We start from the raw sequence: 25269 nt of genomic DNA, 5'->3' as shown, positions 1-25269 counted from the left end.
AACAAACTAAAACATGAAAAAGCAAACAAACAAAAAAGCAAAATGTTATGTTTATGTCCAGATTATCATAATTATCCAATTCTAATTCTCCAATTATCAAAATTAGCATTCAGAAGACAAGGTCAGCTGATCTGTAATAATATATAATAATATTATTATTTTATGAATTATAAAAATACAATACAATTGTATTTAAAACAATTACAGAAATTCTCTGTAGATCAGCAACTCAGCTGTTATTTTAGTTATAATTGCAATGTTTACAAATTACATCCTCATTGAAACTCATGGAAAACAATACATTTACAGATATTTTCATGAATGTTTCTTCATTGAAACATTGTTATTATACTTATTATACTATTTTCCTTATTACAATTAAACACATTCATAAAGTGACAATGAAAGTTGCAAGCAAATACATCTTTCTCAAAAAAAAGTGGAAAAGTGTAGTTCTTTTGATGCATTTGTCATAGTCACGCATGGACCTTTGCATAAGCCTTTCCATGTTTCACTTTTTGAATCTGGTAGATGAATGGATCAAAAGAAATTATTTAAATGATATTATTATTTTTACATTGACTTTCAAATGTAATGTATTTTCCTTCTACTGTAAAGCTGGCATTTTAGCGATTTTTAGATTGCAGTGCTAATTTATTAGAATGACACTAATAATCCTTTAGAAGACTAAGAAGACTAAACCCTAACTACCCTAACTATAACTAAACCATAACTATTAATATAGCACAGTCTACAGTGTATCTTTCCAAATATGGACAAAATATACTACCCCACTGTTCAAAAACAGATTTATTAAAGCGGTACAACAGAAAATGTAATGGAGATATAGAATATATATAATACAGAGTATGTTTAGATCATGGTCTAATTCTGTACATGTTAGAAACATCTGATACAAACTAGCAGTATTGTTTTTATTCATAAGAAATTTCTACCTTAAGCATTCATTTATCTAAGCACCATGTGGCCGACTTTTGGGTGGTCTTTACATGAGACCCTCTCCATTTGAAGCTCCACCCTAATCTATAGAGAATCTAAGATTTTTATTATATATTTGTGTTAACCCCTGTTTTTTGAGGAAGACCTACACCATGTTGATCTTCCACATTAGGCACTGTTGGCCTTATTTGTAATATAATGTAATATATTTGTATTGTTATCATTTATGCTGTTGTTATTATTAATATTAGTGGTAGTAGAATAACGTAGCTATGTATTATATTTAATCCCACTATATTTTGGTGTCTTTTTAAATGTAAAAATCACACACACACACACACACACACACACACACACACACACACACACACACACGGACGTCACGCCTCTCTAACCCATTCTGGCACCCCTCATTCTGGCGATGGGTGTCAGCTACCTCTGACCGCCGCCGCCGCCGCTGCTGCTGCCGCTGCTGCTGCTGCTGGTTTTGGTGTTTTCAAGAAACCTTACTTTTAAGGCCGTCAAAGCGAAACAGTCTGCAGAATGGAGAATTACAAACGCTTTAAGGACGAAAAGTACAAAAACTGGCTGAAAGCCGCGGAGAGTCTGTACATACTGAGGAACAGCCTTCGCGATTTCGTTGAAAAGGAAACCGAAACTTATCACAGGTCTCTTCTGAAAACTCTACAAGGGGAGATTTGCAATAAGAAATGCGAATTCAAGAAAAAGGTAGACTGTGAGGGGAAACTGTGGGGCAGTTTGACATTTGGGCTTGTTATTCTTCGTGTTAGCCTGTTGGCTAGCACTGCTAGCTTCTTCATTTCTCGGGACAGTGGCGGATGAACCCCGGGGCTACTTGTTCATACGCCTCTGTGAGCCGTTTATACAGGGTAGCGTTGGTAAATGAGGGAGGTTTTAGGAGTCAGGACTTAGTAACACTATTTTGACAGAACTTACAGCTTGTAAAACGTTTTTTAGCAACTTATAGTTTAGTGTTTTTTCTCTGCAAGGCCTCCAGGTGTGATCTATTCTTGTTAAAAGAAGGTCTAGGTTAGGTCTTCAGTAAGCTTCGTGTCCCTTCAGGTAGGAAATGGTGTATTTAGTTTGGGTCATTCATTTGTGGCACTCCGTCTTCGTCTTTGACACTAGCATCCAGAATTTCCTGGAATTCATCCTCCCCTTCAACCTGTAGGTTGAGGCCAATGGCCAGTGCCACTGACAACCCTACAACCTGATGGATTCACCCCCTGGGCTTCATAGCAATGCTGTCCCTTTTTTCAAGCGTACCTTGGCTTATTGAGGACAGAGATTCTACCTTCACTTCATCAGTCCACAACGCTTGTTCCTAAAGCTCATCTGGTTTCTACAGATGTTCTGTTGCAAAGTTATTGCACAAGGTTTTGCAATAAGGTTCTTGGTCAAGGTTTCCTTCGTATGACTTCGTATGTCTTCATGCAGGATCTTGACAGTCATATGGTAGTTCATTTGTTCTCAGCAGCATACGAGCAGTTCTCTCTGAGAATTGTCCTGGTTGTCTAGATCTCATCTCGGCCTCCACAGTTCCCCTGATAACATTCTGCACTGGAGAACCCGCTGGATGGAAAGGCTCGGCTAACTTCTCATAGTATTTCCCTGCCTTGTGGGCATCAGTTACTTTAATGTTCAGGCAGTAGCTTCGAGGAGCCCATGATTGTGTAAGATTTGAAGAGTCAAAGAATTTGTAAAGTTTAGAGGTCTTGTGGAGACTGTCTGCCTTGTCTGGCCCGATCCCACAGAAGAGCTACTGTGACACAAATTTCTGAAAACTGCATGTGTCTTGGGAAATCCATGCCTCAACAGGTTTGAGCTGAGTTTGGTGGCATTAGGGGGGCCAGCGCTTGTATTTTGGCGAGGGGTTGCAAAGAATTTGCAAAATTTGATTCAGTTCAGTTCAGTTCACATCTGCATAAAACTGTACATCATCAGCACAAAACAGACAGACAGAGACGCACAGATTATCTAATTATCTGTCATCCTGGACAATTTCCTATCCACAGATAACTTTATGTGAAGCGTGCCAGCGGTGGAAAAAGGCAATCTTACGCAGTCGTCCTGGAGGTGCAATGGGGGTATACTGGGACAACTGCCAGCCATCCCTTTGGCCGACAGAAAAGTGGGAAGTGGCCAAGGTGAGCGATACATACAGCACTAATTCACATTCTGTCGATCTTAAATAATATTTTGAGCTTCCTGTCAACTGAACATTTTGGTTTCAGCTGTTTTGTTTTAAAAAATTGATTTCTTTTATTTTTTCTTCTCCAAAATTTGAACTTAGGTTTTTATGCCACGTGGACAAAAGGACCATCGCAGTTTTGACCAGTTCGATATATCAGCGATTCTGAATTTCATAAATCACTGCACACATTTTAAACCATTTGTTGAAAGCCAGATTGTGGCCAAGGTAAATGACCATCATTGTGTCGGGTTGTGCTGTGCCCACAGTTTTCTTTGGAATATACAGATTTCTTTTTGAAATAATTTTAATGCATCATGGTTTTTGTGATTTACACTATTTGTAATTATTCCCCTGAATGAATAGGAATGAAGATTGCATGGGTAGCCAATGAATACTAAAGGTCACAAATAATTGAGTCTATGTATAGTTATTACTATTGGGCATCTCTAGTGTTGTGAATGATTTTGCTCTCTATATTAAATCAATTAAAGAAACATAAAAATCAAAAATTAAAAGAACAACGCCTTATGTAGGGGGTTTCTTTACTGTAGAGGATTTGTTACAGTGCATGCAACCTGAACAGCAGTTTTTTGCATGAATGTGTACAGCTATGTGTATTATAAAGATACATGTGGGTCAGTCCACCCCAACTAACCTAGGTCTTATCTGGTCATGTCATATATTTCCATTACAATATTCAAGGATAATCTTTCAAAAAATAACTTGAGCAACTATGCAGCATTTAAAAGATGGGCTCTAATAGTATATATATATATATATATATATATATATACTTTTTTAAGTTTTCCCAGTTCTAAACTGCATCTTGAAGGTTGAGTTTAAGAGTTTACTTTTGACTTGGATTGGATTTATGTAGTATTTCTACATTGACAGCAAATCTGCCCATTATTAATTTCTAAATACAATACTTAGATTAGGCTTTAGAACTAAAATCTCCTGCACAGTTTTGTACTTTTCTTGCTGAAGCACACCCTGATTCAACTCCCCTGTTGATTGCTAGGTTTAATAGGTGTGTTGGAGCAGGGAAATCAGCAAACTGTGCTGGACTTTACCTCTTGGTTGCTAAAACTCACAAAAAAATTGGATTCATGTTCATAATGCCCCAGAACATCTGCATCCTATCTTTAGAGCGAGCACAAAGCGCTTGGTGTGGAGCATTGTAAAGCAAATATTTGGAAAAAACAAATATGAAATAATCTTTCAGTAAATAGGCCATCTGAGGCCTTTATTAGCACAAATGTAGTTGATTTCAAGTTAAGCATTATTCTTGTTGAGCATTTTTATGTAAAAATGCTGTAGATGAGTTACTGTGAAATTACTCATAAGCTAAGTATGGTTGTAATGTGAGTCATGAGCATGTGAGTCTGTGAAGCTTATGTTTTTTTCATGCTCCTTGTCGCTTTTTTTTCTGTTTTGTTTTGGAATGAAGATTGTCAAAATAAGGAATACAGTGATGCATTCCCCTGACCTCAAGCTGAGCAAGGAGGAGAGGAAAAATGGTGTAGACAATATTTTGCAGCTGGCTAAACGTATTGGACAAGAAGAACTTCATAAGACTGTTTGTGATGCTATAGAGAAGGTAAATACACCAGAACATGGTATGGGATGGCATTTTTGCTCGGTATAAGCTTAACATATTTCAGCATAGTGCAGCAGAAACAATATAAACTGTTTATAATTGATGTTGTATAGTCAAATACAGTTTTGGAAAATTATCTGGGACAAGATTCACAAACAGAGGGCAAGGCAGAAAATATCCAGCTGCTGGACAGAGAACAGCAAGCCCTGAAAGAGAAGATTGTGTTCCTGGCCCAACGCTATGAAGCAGACCAACATGAAGACATTAAAGTAAGATTAAGGCCCCTGTCTGAGTGAAAGCTAACTGTTGTACCAGTTATATTTTATTCACATTTTAATAGCAATCTGAGTAAACACTAGCCTGTAATATAAGATTTCATACTCTTCAAATTCATACAGATTGTATTGGATATTATTGTAAAATACTGACTTTGACTTTTGCAAGTAATGGCACATGTAAAAATACGCTGTTTTTTTAAACAAAACTTGTTGTGTTCAGGGTGAAGTGCTGGGTATGAAACATTTCCTGGACCAAAACAAAGATCTTCTGGAGAACTTAAGGCCTCAGGTGAACCAACTAGATGAGATACAGAAGAGAGTGAATGATCATGAGATCAAGATTGATCAACTGGAAGTCAGGGTTGATGACCTGGAGAAGGCAACACTAGGTGGGTGAAAGAAATACTACAACTAGTACAAACAGACATTAGGGTTATGCAAATACATGCTAACTACATAAAACCTAGAGCAGCAGTTCTTGGTCCTAGTCCTGAATATTCACTGTTTAGAACTGGGTGTGTTAGAGCATGGAGAACACTACCAAAGGGCAGTGTTACTCCAGGACCAGAGAACCATTGGCCTACAGATTATCAAGACAGATGTCAGTTTGAAATCATTACTTGAACTCAGTCTAAATTTAAGTCGCTAATTAACCCTTGAAAAAAAACTGTACATTGTAAAAAAGAGGATGTTTTAACTTTAAAATGTTAGTAATTGAGTTTCATTAAGATTTTGAGCTCATTAAACTTTTAATTTAACAGAAGATAACAGTGCTTTTTACAGTGCAACAAAAGTAAGTCACTCTTATTTATTAGATATTGAACTGATTGTGATCCACAGACCCAATGTTCACTAATGATACGCTCACGTTCAAGAACCATCTGATTGAACAGTCTCGTAAAAGGAAATGGCCAGACCCTGTTTTTACAGAGGAATTGGAAGCCACTGGTAACTATTATCTTATTCCACATTTGATATCATAGCTATTACACTGACATGCCAAAAATCATGGGATAGTAGGATGTAAACTGAATATGAATGGGAGTTACCTCAGGGGGGTGGCTTGGGAACACCCACACCTGTATAAGTTGTGAGTGAGGTTGAACACTGGACAGCGTGCTCAGTTATATGTCAAAGAAGAAGTGGACAGTGCAGTAGCCGCCCCCAGGTGCTTAATGATCATGACCGAGGTCTGGCTAGAATTGTCCGTGCGAACAGACAAGCCACTTTGGCCGAAATCACATCCACATTCAATGCAGGAGTCCCCACACACATATCCTAAAGCTAAAGGTGGTAAAAGTGCACGTATTTGTCACTGTACAGTGTACAGCGAAATGTGTCCTCCGCATTTAACCCATCTGGTAGTGAACACACACTCACACATGTTTTAGGGGCAGTGAGTACACACACACACACACCCAGAGCGGTGGGCAGCCAACTCCAGCGCCCAGGGAGCAGAGAGAGGGTAAAGGGTTTTGTTCAAGGGCCCAACAGTGGCACTGTTATCGATATCCCGGTGCTCTTACCGCTGAGCCACCACTGCCCTGCAGTTCAGTGCAGCATTCTTCTGCTTCCATGGGATATGTGAGCTCTGTTAACATCACAACACCAAACACAGTGCCTCGCAGCAGCTTGGGAGGTTGCTAAATTGACTCTAGAGAGCTATCAGCATGTGGTGAAGTCGTATGAGTCACGGCACCAATTGTTTCAGCTAATGGTAGGTTTAGTGTTTGTGGTGATGACCCTATGAAGCCATGGACCCCTGTTGTCAGCAACACACTATGCATGATGGTGGTGGTTCCATACTGGTGTGGGGTGTATTCTCATTGCTTGGTTCGGGTCCACTATGTTTCACTGCTTGGTGACCATTTGCAGCACCATGCCATCAGGCCCAATTTGTCCATAATTGGTTAGAGAAGCATTCTGGAGAGTTCAGACGAATGGTGTGGCCTGCATGTTCGCCCCAAATTAGCCCAATCTAGCATTTATGGGATGTGGTGAAAAGGTCCAGTCGCACCCAAAATCCTGCACCTACAAATACTGTAAAGCTGTGGGTGCCTGTCCAGACGGCATGGCTCTACATTCCCAAGCTGCTACACTTTGCTGGGCTAGAGGGAATTTTACACAATCCTGTGCCATGACAGCATGTCAGTGTATAGTGTATATATTTGTGCATTTAATGCAATTTCAAATCACTTTACTATCGCTCATTTGCAGTGACAGCTTCAATATATTTATGTGTATGATTACAAAATTATAATGTATAACACTTGGTCTCATTGTTGAAAGGTCAGAAAAATTCAGCATTTTTTCTATTTGTAGGTTTTAGAGGTCGTGTGGTGGTGAATGGACGCACCTTTGAAGGCTCCCAGGTGTGCAAAGGGAAAAGGACTGCTCACCAGGAGGTTGCACAGATAGCTCTGAAGTCCCTGAAATACGAGTTTGAAATCACAGAGGAGTCGTCAACATCTTCAACCATGACCTCCAGTACATTTGTTTGTAGATTATTAAATAATAAATGAAGCCTGATAGAACTTACTGAACTTACTGAACCTGTTTTTAAAGTCTACGTTTCGTCATCTTACCTTGCTTGTTTCAATTCACAACAAAACAAAAAATCTCATAATTTTGAATGATATTTTTCCACTTTTCATTTTGAGCATTTCATTTGCAGGCGACCTCTTCTATGGCACTGTGACTGTTGTCCTTGACAAATTTGTCATTTCTGATGGGTTTGTAAAAGAAAAAGAAGCCATTGAATCAGCATACAGCAAACTAGCCCATCTGTTAGGCCTGAAAGATGATCAGGGAGGTAAGAAACACTGAAACTGTGTCAGATCTGTTGTGGCTTGTCCTGTAACTTAATGGTCATTAAAACATCTCTTGTTCTTTTTTGTGCAACAGATAATACGTCTAGGACATCAGTCTTAGCACATTTAAATCAGTGTCGTGTCCAGCCACCCCAGGAATTCCCATATCAACAGGATGACAAAATCTTCTGCAAACTCCATCTTAAGGATCGTTTAACCTTTGATGATGACGGTAACTCATGTTCTGGCTTCTTTCATTGTTTAAGAACTATCCACATTATTCATTTCTTTGAAGAAAAGATGCCTTTAATCTTTATAATTAGTTTGAACCATTCCTTACTTGTTAAAAATGTTCCAATTTTAACCGACAGCACCAAAGTCATAACAGCTTTTTGATCTTTCTTTGCAACCTTTGACTCATTGATGCACATTACACGGTTTATGAAATCCTTTAGATGGCTCCACCACCAAGAAAAAGGCAGAACAGCAGGCAGCTAACGTTGCCCTACAAAAGCTGTCAGCATTCCTTAACTGCAGTCCTTTGGCTGTCCCAAAAAACAACTACAAAGGTTTTCTGAAAGAACGTCTAGAAGCTCTCGGGATGGTCAGTCCTGAGTACAAAACTGAACAAGAAAAGACAACTGAAGAACTGGAGGGTCCTAGCACCAGCAAAGATCATTCAAACAGTGAGTTTCACTTCATTTGTACGTAAGGTTTCTATCCGAGGGATTTTATGTAAAAACAGTTTGAAAACATGACAAGCAAATATCAATACAACCCAAGAAGCTAACCCAATATACAGGTCAGCAAGTAAAGTAGATGACGCCTTAAGCTTAACTAAGGCTAAAGCTAGCACTACAGCTGATGCCAAAGTTAACATTTGTTCATTTAAACATTATTTTGCACTTTTACAATGACTTCTTTAGTAAATATTTTAGTTGTTGTGTAACACTGATAAAAAAATCAGCAGCAGACTTTCTGCAGTTTGCACAATACCATAGTATTATTAACAAGTGTTATTACAAACTTAAAATATGCCTTAGTGTGTGATAAACCTTGGAGTGTTAGGGGTTTAAAAAGTAAAGCCAATTACAGTTGCAATAGAAATTATGATTTTTTTTTTAAATTAAAGGTTTGTAAGCAAAATTTACAAACTCAACAGTTTGCAGTTAAACAATCAAACAAGAACAATTTAAATAGCTCAACAAAGCTAATAAAAAGCCTTGGTGGATTTTGAAAAGATCGGTAGAAAATCGGTGGAATTTGAAGGTTGCCAGAAGCTGGTGTCTGGCATATTTGCAGCAGATGATCACTGCAAAAATGGGCTCGGCTAAGTACTAAAGACACTTTTTGTGAGAGGTTGAATAATTCTGGGACTGCAGTGGTCATTAAAAGTGTTTTTCTTGAATTTGGAGAAAACTCTTACATTAGTAATGTTTAGCTGTAAATTGGTCTTGATTGGTTTATTGTGAACGGCTGAAAGTTTGTACATTTTGCTAATAAACCTAATTTTGCAACAGGGGTTGAATCATTTGGATTGCAACTATAGTTGAATAGTCATCACTTGTGATTGCAATAACCTGTTGAAAGATGCACTTATTCATTATATTAAACAATTAGTGAATTTGCATTTTAAAGCTTTAGTACAATTTAGTTTCACTTTAAGTAAAATCTATTACGTTATGCAACCCGAACCCTGGAGATATAACAAAGCAGATTCATATGTATGTATCTAGAATCACACATGACATTTCTTTACTGTTAACTACATGTTACTATCATTTAGCTCTTTTGACTAGTTACCACTATAATTACAAGTGTTATACTATTATCATATCATATAGCACTTATTACCATTATTTTACCCTTTTATTTCCAACGTTTAAATGCAACAATTACTTGTTTATTTTGATAAACAATTATATTATCATATATTTTATATTATATTTAGTAACAACTAGGAATTCTGGTATGTTTATGGATACCTCATGAAATCATTGTGACCCATCTCTTAACGATTTACAATGTGAAGTATTACAGAAATTCTCCATATTCTGCTTTGGACTCAAGTTTTTAATGACATCAATCAAATTCCCTTTAGGTTTATGCTAATTAAAGCTAAAAATGCTAACCTTAGCTCACTACGCACCAGATTCACACCTAATCACATCTGATCAAGCAAATCTAGATTATCTGCTACTTAATTAACGTCACTTTGTGAAGTGTATCCAGCTGTGTTAAGATTGGAGAAAACATGACACTGTATAGATCACCAGGTCATTAAAAGAAGTGCGTGTATTGTGGTGAGTTTTTCAGCAAATCTAACCATTGACTAACTAATGTTAGTGTTAATAGGCTAGAATAGGCCTTGTAGATGATTTCAGAATGGCTTTAAAGGTTGTGAGGTTGTTGCTTGTAGGATCCTATCATTAAAAAGCATCTTTTCTGACGTCCATACAAAATAATGTTGAATAATGTCATGTTTCACCTAACCTCTCTTGTATAAGTAAGGCTAAATGCATCTTTGTTCCACTTTTATATTCTCAGGCTGTAGAGATGAGTCAAATGAGAACTTACAGGTGTGTTCCAGCATTAAGAGTGCTCCCCAGGAGGTTGCCAATATATTCAAAGCTGATGTTGAAAGCATTGAAGAACCATTGACGTCTGCAGCCATTCCATCAGGGGCCACCAGTACATCATCCTCAAGTAAAAAGGACTTGCAAGTTGAAAATTGGAACTGAAAAAAGTTTTCATTCTGTTCATCAAAAACTCTTGTAGGCTTGTTCACAACACAAAACCTTTTAAAGATGGCAGTATATACATGCAGTCAACTCTCTTAAATTACCAAGTATTAAAATTACCAAGAAGAGATTTTTAGAAGACACACTGTTAGTGACATAATGAACCTTTAATCGATGCATAGAATAGAAAGATACATATTTCATACAAGACAAACATATTTTAAGCCAAGAACTATTTTGAGACAGAGAGAGAGAGAGGCATTATTTTAAATACTGCTCTTTATTTAAACCTTGCATTTCAGTCAACCTCTTTTATGGCACCGTGACAGTGGTCATCAGTAAAGAGATTTTTTCCGATGGGTTTGCAAAAGAAGAAGAAGCCATCGAATCAGCTTATAAGAAGTTAGCCTCTCTGTTTGGCCTTGGAGGTGGGTTTCATAGATTTAGTCTGGTTTGGTCCTTAACTGCTTATGATAACATGCTGTTCTTTGTGCAACAGATACTACTTCTAGGACAGCGGTCTTAGCACATTTTGATAAGTGTCATGTCAAGCCACCACAGGAAGTCCCATTTCCACAAGATAACAAGATCTTCTGCAAACTCCAGCTTAAGGAAGCTTTTCCCTTTAATGACAAAGGTAAATCATGTTCTGTCTCCTTTCAGTGTGAAAGAGCTTGTCAAGGGAGCTGCTTTTAAGCTTTGTAATTTGTAATAACCATTTCTAACCGTTTCCTTGCTGACTAGTTTGATTTCATCCTTAACCATAATAGCTTTGTTTGATTAATAGCAATTGCAAATGCATGTAATATGGTTTCTGACAATTCTTCAGATGGCTCCACCAGCAAGAAAAAGGCTGAACAGCAGGTGGCTAAAGTTGCCCTACAGAAGCTGTCTGCGTTCTTTAACTGCAGTCCTTTGGCTGTCTCGAATGAAAACTACAAGGGTTATTTGAAGGAATGTCTAGAGGCTCTTGGTATGGATAGTCCTGAGTATAAAACTGAACAAAAGGCCACAGAAGAACTGGAGTGTCCCAACAGCAACAGTGAGTTTGATCATTTATATATGTTCAAAGGTTACACCATTTTTGAGGTTCCCATTTGCAGGACTTCATGTGAAAACATACATTTTTCCAGCTTTTGTTGGTATCTTAAGTTGAAATGTTTCCTGTATAAATTCTATAACTTGAGTGTAATTTCAGTGTGAGAGTGTCACTGTATGCTTACAACAAACCAGCAAAAAATAAAACGGAATCGGAGGCATATTTGTTAGGTAATGTAACTTCTGGTAAAATAAAAGCTAGTGCAGAACCACATTTCATGACATTTTAAATAACTGTACTGACGTTTACTTCATCAGATTTATTTCACATTAAAAATCCACTACACTTCTCTGTAGCGCCCTCAAAACAAACTCCTCCACAAGAATAATCTCTCCAGCTATGAAGGTAATATTTTCATGACAACTATAAAAACTACTACTAAATAAAGACTAATACCAATATTATCTAGTTAAACAACACAATTGATGTATACTATAATTTAATTATGAAGTATTAGAATTGAACTGAAAGGTGTGTTGGGGTATAGAGAAAACTTTCTAATGTTAGCTAGCTTAACAAACCTCTTTTAGCTAGTAAAGGCTAGTGTCAGTGTTCGAGCCTAAATAAGCATAAGCCTTGTAGTGGGACCTTCTCAGAACCAATGTTATACTGTAGGGTCCCCATTCTATAGTATTAAACATTCACAGGACTGTTTCATTCGTATTTGGACATTGTTTTTCCTGTAGCTCAGATGCCACTTTTAAGCCTACATTCTTGACACGTATTTTGTAATGCACATAAAGAGTTCAGCTTACATTTTCAGCTGATTCTCCATTTGGAAAACATCTGAGAAATCATATAAACAAGTTTTTGCAGAAAAATGTGCTCATTAAAAAAAACGTAACATAAAATTTTAACGTAACATAAAAACTTCTGTTGTCACAAAGCAGATTTACAGAATTGTTTATCAGTAAGAAGACAACAACATAAAGTGACATGAAAACCTAAGACCCCCAGACCTTTGAGTAAGCCAAAGGTCACAGTGGCAAAGAAAAACATCCTCAGAGCTGGAGGAAAAAACCTTGGGAGGAACCAAAACTTACAAAGGGGACCCATCCTTCTCTGATTAGAACTGTTTATAAATTATTTATAAAAGTCACTGAATCACCACAAAAGACTGTTGTGCTGCTCAGGTGTGCAACATGATCTTAATATCATGATATAATAATCATAATATAGTATAATCTAATAATCACATTAGTGATGGTAAGAATAATGAGAGTAATGATGGTGAGAATGACAGTGGCAGATAGTTAAGAGTCCATGTAAATTTACCATATTTTCTTCTATAATCTAATAATTTTCGACTATAATTTTCTTTCTAATCTCCTGAGACAACTCTTTCCTTCGCTTCCTCTGGTCCATGTTAAGTGTGGTACACACCATGTCACCAAACGGCACAGTGACTACCTGTAGCCCTATATATAGGCCCACTGACTGATTACAAGATTGTAGACGCCTGTGATGCTAATTAGTGGACACACCTTGATTTACCATGTCCCTTTGGTCACATTATTTTCAGAGGTAACATCATTTTTGTCCAGGCCTGTTTAATGAGTTTACTTTTTTTACAATTCTGTTGAAGCATGGTTCAAAATCAATGTCGGATTTTCATTTGTTCATTTTCATAGAATTTTTATTTATTATTACTTGTCAGATTCAAGTTATTTTTGTGAACATTGTGGGTATTTCTCATTAACTGAGGGGTACCAACAATTTTGTCCACGTGTGTACATAATGGTTTAGTAAGTGTAAAACTTAAATGATTAACTTTACCACATCTAAGTCTTGAGCTACACTGTCATGCAGGTAATTAACCCCTTGATCTCTATGTTAATATTATCACCATCTTTTGTTTACATTTATTTTTTTATCCTTTATGCTTTGTTGTCCACACAGAGAACGTATCTATAACAAGTAGAAATAGGTCTAAAATACCCTTGAGCTCAGATGCTGCCAGACAGTGACTGCAGGAAAAAAATGGGCATCTCTCAAAATTGAAGCAGCCACAGGTCTAGCAAGTCTGCTGCCTGGTTGCAGTGTGATGTCTAGCTCAGCCCATTCCCATATGTTTCAATGACAAAACAACCAATTTTTACATCGTTTTTCTCCTCTAAATTGTCCATCTTGTAGTGGAACTTAAGTGAGCTGCACTGTTACTGTTGAAACATTACACTTACCAGACAAGCTGGGAATTCAGGGGAAAAATGAGTTCCACCTCTGCACTATAAAATCAGTGAAGGCGGTCTGATACACAAATGGTTTGGGAGAAGGGGGTCTACCAAATGAGTATGCAAGTCCATGGGAATAGAACCACAGCATCCATGTTGTGCTATCGTCATTGCTGCAATACTTAGAATTAAGACATTATGAAAGTGCAAGAGGGAAACATTTGTTTTAGTGCTTCTCAAAGTGTATTTATTTGTCACTCATAATTCTAAGGCAACCTTTAAGTTTTAAATGGTCCCTCTACATGATAATGACAGAGAAGATGTTTTTTACTAAATAAGATGTGAGTGGTGGCTTGTTTGGTACATGGGCTTATTATTAATATAATTATTATGTTCGTCTACCCACTTTATAATACATCTGTTTTTGTTGAACTTGCTTTGACTCTGCAGGATCCAGCACACTGACCAGACAACACGAACAAGAGAATGCCAGCCTTCAACAAAAAGACAATGCTGCTGTTATCCAGCCTCTGCTCACTTCTCACTCAAGCTGTGCTGCTGACCCTGGCGACTCCAGCCCTTCATCCATACCAAATGAAGCGGCCAAGGACGATTATGCAGGTAGACTGGGATTTGCTTTGCATCACACTGTACTCTTGCAAAACTTTCCATAATCAGGGGGATGATGATTGATCATCTTTCCATAAATGATCGAAGGTAATATGCCTAGTTATAATGAATGTTTATTGCTTTTTCATCAAATTATGGAAGTATTAACAATTCTATTTCACGTGTGGTCTCTGAATGTGTATACATGTTCATGTTTTACAGAGATCAACTCACTTCTGACAGTATATCATCTCAAGCCGTTTGTAACAGCAGAATGTTTAAGCACTGATCTTAATTTCATGCTTACACTGGACATCCCCTTGGAGAAATTCACCTTTAAGAACTGCAACGACTACACTTCTAAAAAAGAAGCCATTCGAAAAACCTATTGTTTACTGGGGTATGCCTTGGGAATTTTCCCGAAAGACACAGGTATTTTACTTGTCATTACACTACAGATGGGTGACAAACTAAACTTGACCAAATAAACAAACCCACACTTCCTGTGCTAGTTACATATATATACGTAATTTACCATTGTATCTGCCCAAAGGTATTAGGACAGGATGTTGGATGATTACCAACTCACCTCATCCCCAACTCCCCAACTTATCTCAAAAGTGTTGGCTTCCAGAGAACACAGTTTCACTGCTCCACAGCTCAGTCCTAGGACAAGCTGCATGTGTGCATTTGCACATCTACGTCACCAATGATTGCAGCTTTAGATAACTAAATGCACTCATTAGAACATAATGCAATATGTGCACAAACATATGCACATAGAAATTGAGCAGTTAGCTTACCTAACAGGCTATAGTAATATTAAGAGACATCTGAAGTAAAGAATATGCGCTGAGTTGCATGGTAATGCACATCCCTCACATGTCAGTGTACAGCTTGTATAGCAGTATAGTCTTCTTTCAACACAAGTGAGTACACCTTACACCTTACAGTGTGTCCACCATTATTATCTAGCTCTGCCTTAACCCTCTTGGGCTTGGAATTCACCAGAGCTGCACAGGTTTCTACAGTTTTTTTGGTATTCTCCACTTCTTCATGATGACATCACAGAGCAGGTGAATGTAAGACAACTTGCGCTTCTCCACCTTTTGCTTGAGGATGGCGCACAGGTGCTTAATTGGGTTTATGTCTGGATACATACTTGTCCATCATCTTTACCTTCAGCTTCCTCAGCAAGGCAGTTGTCATCTTGGAGTCGTTATCATGGAAAACTGCCATATGGCTCAGTTTCTAAATGGAGGGGAACATGTTCTGCTTCAGAATGTCACAGTCGTGTTGGAATTCATGATGCTGCCACCACCATGCTTGACTGTAACCAAGACACAGTTATCTTGGTACCTCTCACCTGGGTGCTATCACTCAAGCTGGACACCATCTGAGCCAAACAAGTTTATCTTAGTCTCCACAAGACATGGTTCCAGCAATCCATGCTCTTGGACTGCTTGTTTTAAGAAAACTGTTTGCGGGCTTTCTTGTGCTTCAGCCATGCAGGTTGATGCAGTGTGTGGCATATGGTCTGATGACACCGAACACATGGACCCATCTTCTTTGGTCGACCCTGACGAGGCCTGTAGCTCAGTTTCAGGTGTTAACAATCTTCTTATAGCCAAGGTCATCCTTACAGAGAGCAGCAGTTCTATTTCTCACATCCTCTTTGACATGAAGTGCCTTGTTGAATTTTCAGTGGCCAGTATGAGAGAATTGTACCCAAAGCACCAAGTTTAACAGCCTTGCTCCCCATTCACGCCTGGAACCTTGACACCAGGGAGGGACAACGACAAAGCTTGACATAATTTGGTGTAACTAATTTTGAGGGGTGCTGGCTTGTGTTGCCAGCCATTTAGATAATAGGTGAGGGTTGTTAATGAGTTATTGAGTTATTATAGGTTATATCCAAGTTTCATTTCTGTAGTGTTGCCCCATGAAAAAATATAACAAAATCTAAAATAAAAATGTGCCTTTGTATGATGTTTTGTACCCTGTCATTTATGTCTCTTGAAAGAGGGGAAGTTGTGGCCTAATGGTTAGAGAAGTGGGCTTGAAACCGGAAGGTCACTGGTTTGAATCTTACTGGCAGTGACTGTCTCCTGTCTGACAAGACTGTCTCCTCCCTCAATCCATGCTGAAGTGCCCTTACCTAATCTAATCCTAACTCTCAACTGCTCCCCGGGCGCGGGAGTCTGCTGCCTACCGTTCTGGGTGTGTACACTGCCCTTACAATACAGTAGTACAATAATGTGCATGTTCACTACCACAGATGGGATAAATGCGGGGGACAGATTTTATTTTACAGTGAGAAATACTTGCAATATATATTTTTAAATATATGTATATATATATATATATATATATATATATATATATATATATGTGTAAATATATGTACATTATGAGTACTACATTTACAGAGACATAAATGACAGGGTACAAAACATCATACATGGTGATTTAACACATTCTAAGTAAAAAGGCTTCCATACAGTACTTAAAAGGGTTCTTTAAGGCATAATGGTTTGACTGCTTACTGATGTCTTTTCCACAGATCTAAATGCATATGTACCTTTTGTCACTGTCCCTATATAGTCTCTGTGTCTGAAGATCCTTCCAGTCATACCCCAATAATGAACCCTAATGAATCATCTTTTCATCTCACCCTTTTGATCAGTCAACCTGGCCTGCTTAGCATTTTTATATATGCGCAACAGAGCATGGTATGATGCTAACTACTTCATTGTATCATGTAGCACACCTGTCTAGAAGCATCTGCATAGGGTTTTGTTTCTCCATCTATTCAGGTTTTTTGTTTAATTTCTCATCCATCTAAATTGTCTTGATTCAGTCTAAATAGCCACTGTTAGGAAGTTGGGTCATTGCATGTATGTGATCTGTGTGTCTCTCTCTTCAAGATGAAAGCCAGGCAACCATGTTGGTGAAAAAGGATTTTACTCAGAAGTCTTTCAATCATCCTAAGGAAATTGTTGACGGCAATAAGGCACCATTCCGCTGTTCCCTTGAAGAGATAACATACAATATAATCTATAAGGGGCAAGGTTTGTAGGTTTCCTGTTTAGTTCCACATACGTTGTCCTTTCTTGGATCACTTTGATTTGTAATGGCCACTGCATACCAGTAAAAAAAAAACCCAGACCTGCCTGACCTGCCTGCTATCTAGCCATCTCAGTTCTGGTCCTTGTCAATGTGGCTCAGATTTTATGTGGCCTATTTTTCCTGCTTTTAAAACATCATCACTGTCAAGAACTGACGGTTCCCTTACTGCCTGATATGTATATGAGATCATTGTAATCATTGTTATCCACTTTATCTGTTAGTGGTTAATGCTATGGCTGTTCAGCGTATATATTTAACTGTAATTTTTAATATGTATAGCAGCAGAACATTCATGTTGTTTTTCAACCCTGACTGTTAAGACATATATGCCTTAAAAGAGTGATCATGTCCAGCACTATTAGCATGTGACAAATTAATCAAATAGAAATATTAAAACATGAAAAATAGGCAAAATGCTGCTGTGGTTCTAGCAGGTCTAGCAGGTTGCCACTGTGATGGTCATGTACATAGTCATATCATAACATTATGAACATTAACTCGACACAGGACGTCTCATGCCATATGACAGTGCTAAAGCGAGCACACCAGTCAGTTGTAGCAGAATACAAAATGATCATTATGGGCAAAGGGTAAGTTTTGACTAATGTTAAAAAGGGCATTACAAAAGGGTACCTAGCAAAAGGTGGTAGCATCTCAATGAATGCTAAGTCTGTGGGATGCTCTTGAGCTGCCATAGTAAAGGTGTACCGAGAATGGACTGTACACGCATTAGCATTACAGTGGTGCCCCACAGGCTATTCATGCCAGAGAGCAATGCCACAGAACAATCGCCTCTATTGACCAGCCAACCTTTGTAATGAATACCTCCCATCACCTAATACAGTCCATGCCACTGCGTTGTGCTAGTGTCATCCAAGCTAAGAGTGGTTATTCACACTATTAGCTAGATAGTCATACTATTCTGATACGGCTGTTTGGGTATACAGTAAATAAAGCACTTCTCTGGGGTGATGTCACGTTCTATCTAAAGCTGGAAAGGCTGAATGATATATTTGATCTAATTTAGACATTTATCTCACTGTTCTTCACATGATAGACAAAAGAGAGGTCTGTAAGTCTTATAAGTCAGGGCTCCCATTGCCCAAGTCTGAGCTTGAAAACGTACAATATGTTTTCCATATTGTTTTCCACAGGCTCCACAGAGGACGAAGCAAAGTGGGACGCTCTGAAGAAAGCCCTGGAGACTTTACCCTGTCTCTTTGGCCACTCTGCTTTGCCCATGTCTAGCAGCACTGAAGAAACTGAAAATCAGATTAACACCTTACTGAGAAACGCTGGTCAGAAAGACCTCATTGTCTCTCAGGAACGCTGCCAAAATAAGGTCTCTGTTACCCTCCAATTCAAAGACTACACCATGATGAGCAAAAAGCAGAGGACCAAAAAAGAAAATCGCAACCTTCTCAGCAAATGCATTCTGGGCCTTCTGGGCGTAGAGACAGGTCAGGATCACAGATATGACACAGATACTATCACATGCATTGTACTGTGAATGACCAAATGGGTTGGAATCATTGTTGAGAAATTCTGAATGAAAATATAGCGATGCTGACTGTGTTTCAGGTTCAACTTTCTAATTGTGAACCCTAAATCAAGCAGACGAGCAGTCATAACAGTTGAATACACCATTATTTCAAAGCTTTTATGATCTTTTTTTGCAGATCCACAGAGTCCGTCATTAAGAAACTGTGTAGATGACTGGTTTAAACAGAAGGGGCTGCAGCAACCTGTGTTTACAGACACAGAGGAGGCCCAGGGATGTAAAGCTAAGTTTTCTGTCCAGCTGTCTTTCACTCATACAGGTAAGAACAACACATCCACGTATATGTCATTTTCTCTTCCTGTCTCTGTCCCTGTCTCTCTCTTATGCTTACACACACCCTGCCACAAAGACATGCATCGCAATAACTGCTATACGGTTTGTTTTATTGGTAGACTGGGAGGACAGCTTGGAGGCTGCAAAGATGAAGCTGGTCCAGGAGCTCGAAAAAAGGTTTCAGTATTTGATTGACTGAAGCGAAGAGAATATTTATGTCGGCAACCAAGCATGCAGTGCCAAACCCCAAACTCCTCTTATCTTAAATGTGCTAAATGTACTTTATCAGTAGGTAGTAGTGTGAACAGACTTCGCGTGAAACACAAATGTGATCTCTCAGCAAATGCTAAGAACCTGTGCACATGCTTTCAGCTGTAATGTAGTTGCTTTTGGACTTTATAGTTGCTTAAGAAGTTCTTGGTATTGCTCTTAATTAGCTTTTTTAATAATAGCTAATAACACAGTTCTTAAATGAATCTAGTAATGCCCATATCAGACCATTTTAGTTACTTTGAAGTTAGCATAAACAGTTAGCATCAAGTTCATCAAAACATATGGCTATGGCTTCAAGTGGCTTAGTGATGGTCTGCTGTGCTGGCACTATGGCCCAGGGGTCACATGAGCCAGAGAGTCTGAGATAGCACAACTGGTTGTGCTCACTCTGGGTGGGAGAGAGTATTTTTCTCTGTAGGGACAATAGAAGCAATAGAAAACAACCAAAAATCTAAATTTGATTTTAAATAAAAATGTGAAAATGACATATAATTAAAATGAAATCTTTTAGATGTCTATCTAGATTATGATTAATAGCTCAATATTAATTAATTAAGCTCAATCAGAGAATGTCCTGTGGCATTTTTCCTTAACATACTGGATTTAGTTGTTAATCCTTGTGTGCTGCACTTTTCTTTCATGCACTTTCTTTACATCTCAAGGGTGAAACGTTAAACCCCTTTTTTGACGTACAACACTGCACTTAAATTTTAAATATGAAAAATGTAAAGTCTGTTCTTTTACCATCTTATTTATATATATATATTACTGTCTATGAATTTTAGCACTTAACTTTGTCTTATAATTGTGACCAAGTGCCAATTTTTAAAAAGATTGACCTTGATTGATTCTTGATCAGCTTTATCTTTATTCTGTAATTTTAACTTATTGCTAATTAGATCCATTATTTTAGGCCACCTTCTAATGCAATAAGTGTACTTTTTCAAAGTCTGTTGGGGGCAGTGGTGTTTCGGTGGTTAGAGCGCTGGGTTGTGGGTTTGATATCCGGTTCACTAAGTGGGTTCTGTTGAGCACTAGCGCACAGCACTAAACCTTTTCTGATCCATAGGCTTAAACCAGTTTTACGTCCCTTAAACCTTAATTAATGCTTCCTTAGAGGAGATGTGAGGGTGTAAATCATATTTTTAAAGTTTAAAGAACCAAATCTCTTTTTCAAACTTGCACTATATGTACACAAGTATTGGGACACCTCTGAAATCAAGGGTATTAAAAAAATCTCAGAGCCTTGTTTAGTGCTATAAAATCGTTAGTAAGGTAAGCTAATTCCAAAAGTATTGGATGGAGCACCACCATCCATCATTCCAGATAACACAGTTCCACTGCTCCACAGCGAAATGCTGGGTGCTTCTTACCCTTGTAGGCTACGCCTGGCATTAGGCATGGTGCCAGTAGGTTCATGTTTATCTGCTGCAGTGTCCTATTCTATTGTGTGTGCATTTGCACATCTGTGTAGCGTACACATGTTACACATATAGCGTACCTGTTTAGGTAACCCAAAGTGGTTTGTATAGGGCATCAGCCTATTGATATTTTTGTAACGTGAACCTTAAGTACCAGGCTAAATTAGGGTTCCCACCTGACCTGAAAATGTAGAGACAGCACATGCTGTACTGAGCGAATTTCAAAAATAGAGCCCTAGATGACATGAAACCCGGTTTTATAACAGTGTCTTTTAGGCTGTTTTCCTATGCTGTGTTCTAGAAAATGTAACCCAATCTGCTGCTTGGTGTGAGGTATGGGGTAACTAATCACACAGACAAACTTGAATGTACTGTTTAAAAACTATATCAGAACAGTTATGTGAATAAAGTGTAATAATTTGGCATGAGTTACTGGCACAACAGAAATAAAAATGTGGGGAAAATGACTGTACAAGAATTGAATATGTTTATGATACATGATATTTATTCAAACTTTGCAGAACCACGTCCAGTTAAACCACACTAATTACGTTCTTTTTAAAAAAGGGTGCAGTTTGTCAGTGTTTCTTAAGTAAAGACCTTATCTACAGTATACAGTTTCAACCCATCCATTCACTCCATTGCAAATTAGGTTTATTTTTTTAGCAAAATTGTGCTGCACAATGTATCGTTTTAGCATCGACATCGCAATGTGTAGTTACACCGCAGAATGTGCAATGTCATATTATATCAGACATGTCATGGTACAGTTGTTTTTGCTGCTTGTTCAAAACAAAATGCCACACTGATTTAATTTCCCATGACATATCTACTAGACACAAGTTATGTCTGCTAAATATCATTTATTTAACTTCAATCCTGGATACAAGGAGTGCAGTATTAATTTCATGACATGTTGGATCATTGTCCTCTGGTGGCGTTTGGTGAAAATTCCAGTATGTCAGGATTTTTCCCCCAATTTTGTGCAGCCCTAGTTTGCAATAAACCAATCAAACAAGAAAGCTTACAATAGCTCAACTGATTTAACAAGTGTTTTCTCCAAATTCATCACAAAATGCCACTTTTAATGATGACTTGCAGTCTCAGAATTATCCAACCCGTTCATGACGAGCATCTGTAGTACTTAGTACACTGTTAAAAGTATAAGGTCCTTAAGGAACTTTTTGAGGTTCTTCAGTTTGAAACTGTGGGGGAACCTCCTAAGTTGCTTTGAGGAACCTCCAATGAACCATTTTCTCCTAAAAACGTTTTCATCAAGGTCCCTCCACAATTTCAAATGGAAGAACCTCCAAAATGATCTTATAATTTTGCACCTTTTTGTATTTCTGACCTACTGCAACCGTGATGCATAGCCAGACACCACCTTTTGAGAAATCCCAAGAAATCTTAGCCAATTCCTCATGAGCTAATTCCTGCAGTTCACCAATATTATTGGGTTTGCATGCTGCAACCGCCTTCTTCAAATCCCACTAAAGATTTTCAGTGGCATTCAGGTCAGGCCTAATTCTTGATTGCAATAATCTGGCCCTTCCAGACGCTGCAGGTTTCCAGTGCCGGAGGAAGCAAGGCCATCCCAGATCATCACTGAGCCACCACCTCGCTTCACTGTAGGCAGGGTGCTTTTTTTAGCGTATGCTTCTTCTCTTTCTTCCTCCTCCAGACACACCGCTGATCCTAACATGCCCAAAAAGTTCTAGTTATGTTTCATCACACCACAGAACGGGATCCCAAAACCTTGATGAAACAAAACTGGAACTTTTTGGGTACATTAGGATCAGTGGTATGTTTATTAGTGAACTAGAGGATGTTTCTCGCGAGGAGTGGGCTAAGATTCTTCAGGAACAATGCCAAAAACTGGTATCTGGCTACAGCAAAAGGGTGATCTACTAAGTACTAAAGATACTTGTGTTAATTAGGGTTGAAAAGTGGCATTTTGTGACGAATCATGTGTTAAATTAGTTGTGTTCAGTTATTTAAATAGTCCTACTTTGCAGTGGAGGTCTGTTTACCACAATAGCGATGAAATGCCACATTGCCCACCCCTGACTGGAAATAATATATAACCATAAGTCAACCATAACATTTTAAACCTACTGTAAATGATCAAAGAATCACTTGTTATACATATCATTTACTGATATGTCCTGAGCTTAGTCTTTTACTGTATAATATATACATAATATCTGCATTAATACATTAGTGTGACCAACCTCATTGTCATCACTGGTCTATTAAGACTTATTTAGGAACATGTAGCTGTTGGTGTGAAACTGAAAGGGCCAGTGACAGTGTACAGTAAGGATACCATGGTGTGTCTGACATTTTTTGAGCGCGTGTACTGTTTCTGGAATGAAACTTCAGTCCTGTGTGTGTGTGTGTTTTCACCACATCCTGAAAATAAGACAAGAAACACAGAAAGCCATCACACAGGAAACAACATCTGTGTTCACACTATCTATCTCAACTGAAGAACTATCATTTTAATGGACTGTATGGCGGTATTAAATAGAGTCCTTCCTTTTTTGACAGCTTTGTCATACGGGCCATTACTGATATATATATATACAAATATCATATATCAATGCTGTCTACATACTTTTTGATATGTACTCTAAATCTGACTTCATTGGCACATCCAAGCATGCTATTACATTTCTTTTTTAGACAAGACAAGACAACCATATAAACCATTTTGTGTTGAACACAGATGGAATTTGGCCTCCACCTTTATCCCATCCATACAGTGAACACACACACATACACAACTAGTGATCAAACACACACTGCGACAGTGAGCACACATGCCCAGAGCAGTGGGCAGCCATTGCTGCAACGTCCGGCCGGGGAGGGTTAAGGGTCTTGCTCAAGGGCCCGACAGTGGCAGGCTGTTGAGCCTACAACCCTGACACCAATACCTCTAACCACTGAGCCACCACTGCCCATCTGAGGAGAGCAATCCAAAAAAAACTAAACCGGCACTTAACTCCACTTAAGCACTGATCCAGGATTTATCCAGACTGCAGTCTGCAAAAACAAATACAGTTAAAGCAATAAAGATCTGTTTATCATGGAATGTACCATTTATTCATTAATGTATATGATTTATATGTGGAGATTAAGCTGTGTTAAGTCGTCTGTTTTGAATGTATTGCTTATGTGATGTCAGAAAACCCAAATGCATTACAATGATTGCTTAATGTGTTAATAAAGCAAAGGAAAATGCTGTTAATGCACTTTCTGCAGTTCCAGATTGAATTGTTAATCCATGGCCGAATCTCATGTGGCTCCTTGTTGCTCCCTATGTACTACACTATGAATCAGCTAATTGTGTGGCGGCAGGGCAGTGCATAAAATAACGTAGATACAGGCTACAGTAACTCAGATATCCACTCGGCACAATAGTGGTAAACAAAAAAGCCTCTCAGAATGCACAACATGTTGAACCTTCAGGCTGATGAGCTGCAACAGCAGAAGACCAAACCAGGTTCTGCTTCTATGAGCCAAGTGGGCACCAGTTACTGACCCTTAATCCAATAGGACAATTTTGGAACGTGTTAGAACAGGAGATTCCCAGCATGAACGCTCTCCTGAACAATCTGCAGGAATTGCATATGCCATGATCATGTAAACATGCATCAGAATCTTAAAGAAATGTTTCCAAGATGTTGAGGAACCCATGCAGTGAAGGAGCAAAGTAGGCCCTACCTTAGTGCTGTGCCTTTCTGGTGTTTCTTGTGGTGACTGTAAATCAGTCCTAAAGGCATGTTGTGTAGAACAGAACAGCATGTTTAATACTAACTGATTAGGAGAGGCTGGAAATGCATGTGAAAAATATATGAAATCTGTTTTTTGGGACATATACCCCCACACAAATCAATAGAAAAGGAAGTGATATGAAATAGAGTAAACTGTGTGATACAGACTGAGTGAGCTTGTATGAACTTTGGTCAACATCTTGGTGTTTCCTGTGGAGGACTTGTGCACTTTTCCCATCCATTCTGTGTGCGAAAAACACTGACACACACACACACAAAAACACTAAGTCTGGTGAGAGAGGTTTCTGTTTGCAATTGTGGCTTACAGGGGTGCAGCATGTGGCAGGACGTCT

General features: G+C 38.4%; 1 protein-coding gene across 2 annotated transcripts; it reads left to right on the top strand.

Annotated features, from left to right (window-relative positions):
• Window positions 1–1375: 1375 nt before the first annotated feature.
• Window positions 1376–24394, top strand: LOC140535500 (uncharacterized). 2 transcript variants are annotated; one of them, XM_072656897.1, is made up of 21 exons: window positions 1376–1689; window positions 2997–3128; window positions 3275–3400; window positions 4626–4775; window positions 4889–5044; window positions 5274–5442; window positions 5894–6001; window positions 7376–7540; window positions 7728–7865; window positions 7958–8095; window positions 8319–8549; window positions 10411–10569; window positions 10907–11032; window positions 11104–11241; window positions 11434–11646; window positions 14325–14495; window positions 14706–14915; window positions 17411–17554; window positions 18767–19072; window positions 19292–19432; window positions 19566–24394. In XM_072656897.1, exons 1-21 carry the CDS (start codon window positions 1504–1506, stop codon window positions 19643–19645), a joined length of 3387 nt encoding a protein of 1128 aa, XP_072512998.1. In that variant the 5' UTR covers window positions 1376–1503; the 3' UTR covers window positions 19646–24394. The 2 variants fall into 2 exon arrangements, with proteins under 2 accessions (XP_072512998.1, XP_072512999.1); XM_072656898.1 differs by lacking the exon at window positions 3275–3400.
• The last annotated feature ends 875 nt before the right edge of the window (window positions 24395–25269 follow it).

This window comes from Salminus brasiliensis, chromosome 15 (genome assembly GCF_030463535.1).
Source record: "Salminus brasiliensis chromosome 15, fSalBra1.hap2, whole genome shotgun sequence".
NCBI lineage: Eukaryota > Metazoa > Chordata > Actinopteri > Characiformes > Bryconidae > Salminus > Salminus brasiliensis.
Note: the sequence above shows the minus strand (reverse complement) of the source record. Positions and strands in the feature narration are given on the sequence as shown.

Bases quoted from the DNA above. Each gene is read 5' to 3' on its own strand.
- LOC140535500 (XM_072656897.1), top strand. From the start codon at position 1,504: ATGGAGAATTACAAACGCTTTAAGGACGAAAAGTACAAAAACTGGCTG. The intron at 3,129-3,274 runs GTGAGCGATACA...ATTTGAACTTAG, and splicing joins AAAAGTGGGAAGTGGCCAAG to GTTTTTATGCCACGTGGACA. The intron at 7,866-7,957 runs GTAAGAAACACT...TTTGTGCAACAG, and splicing joins CCTGAAAGATGATCAGGGAG to ATAATACGTCTAGGACATCA.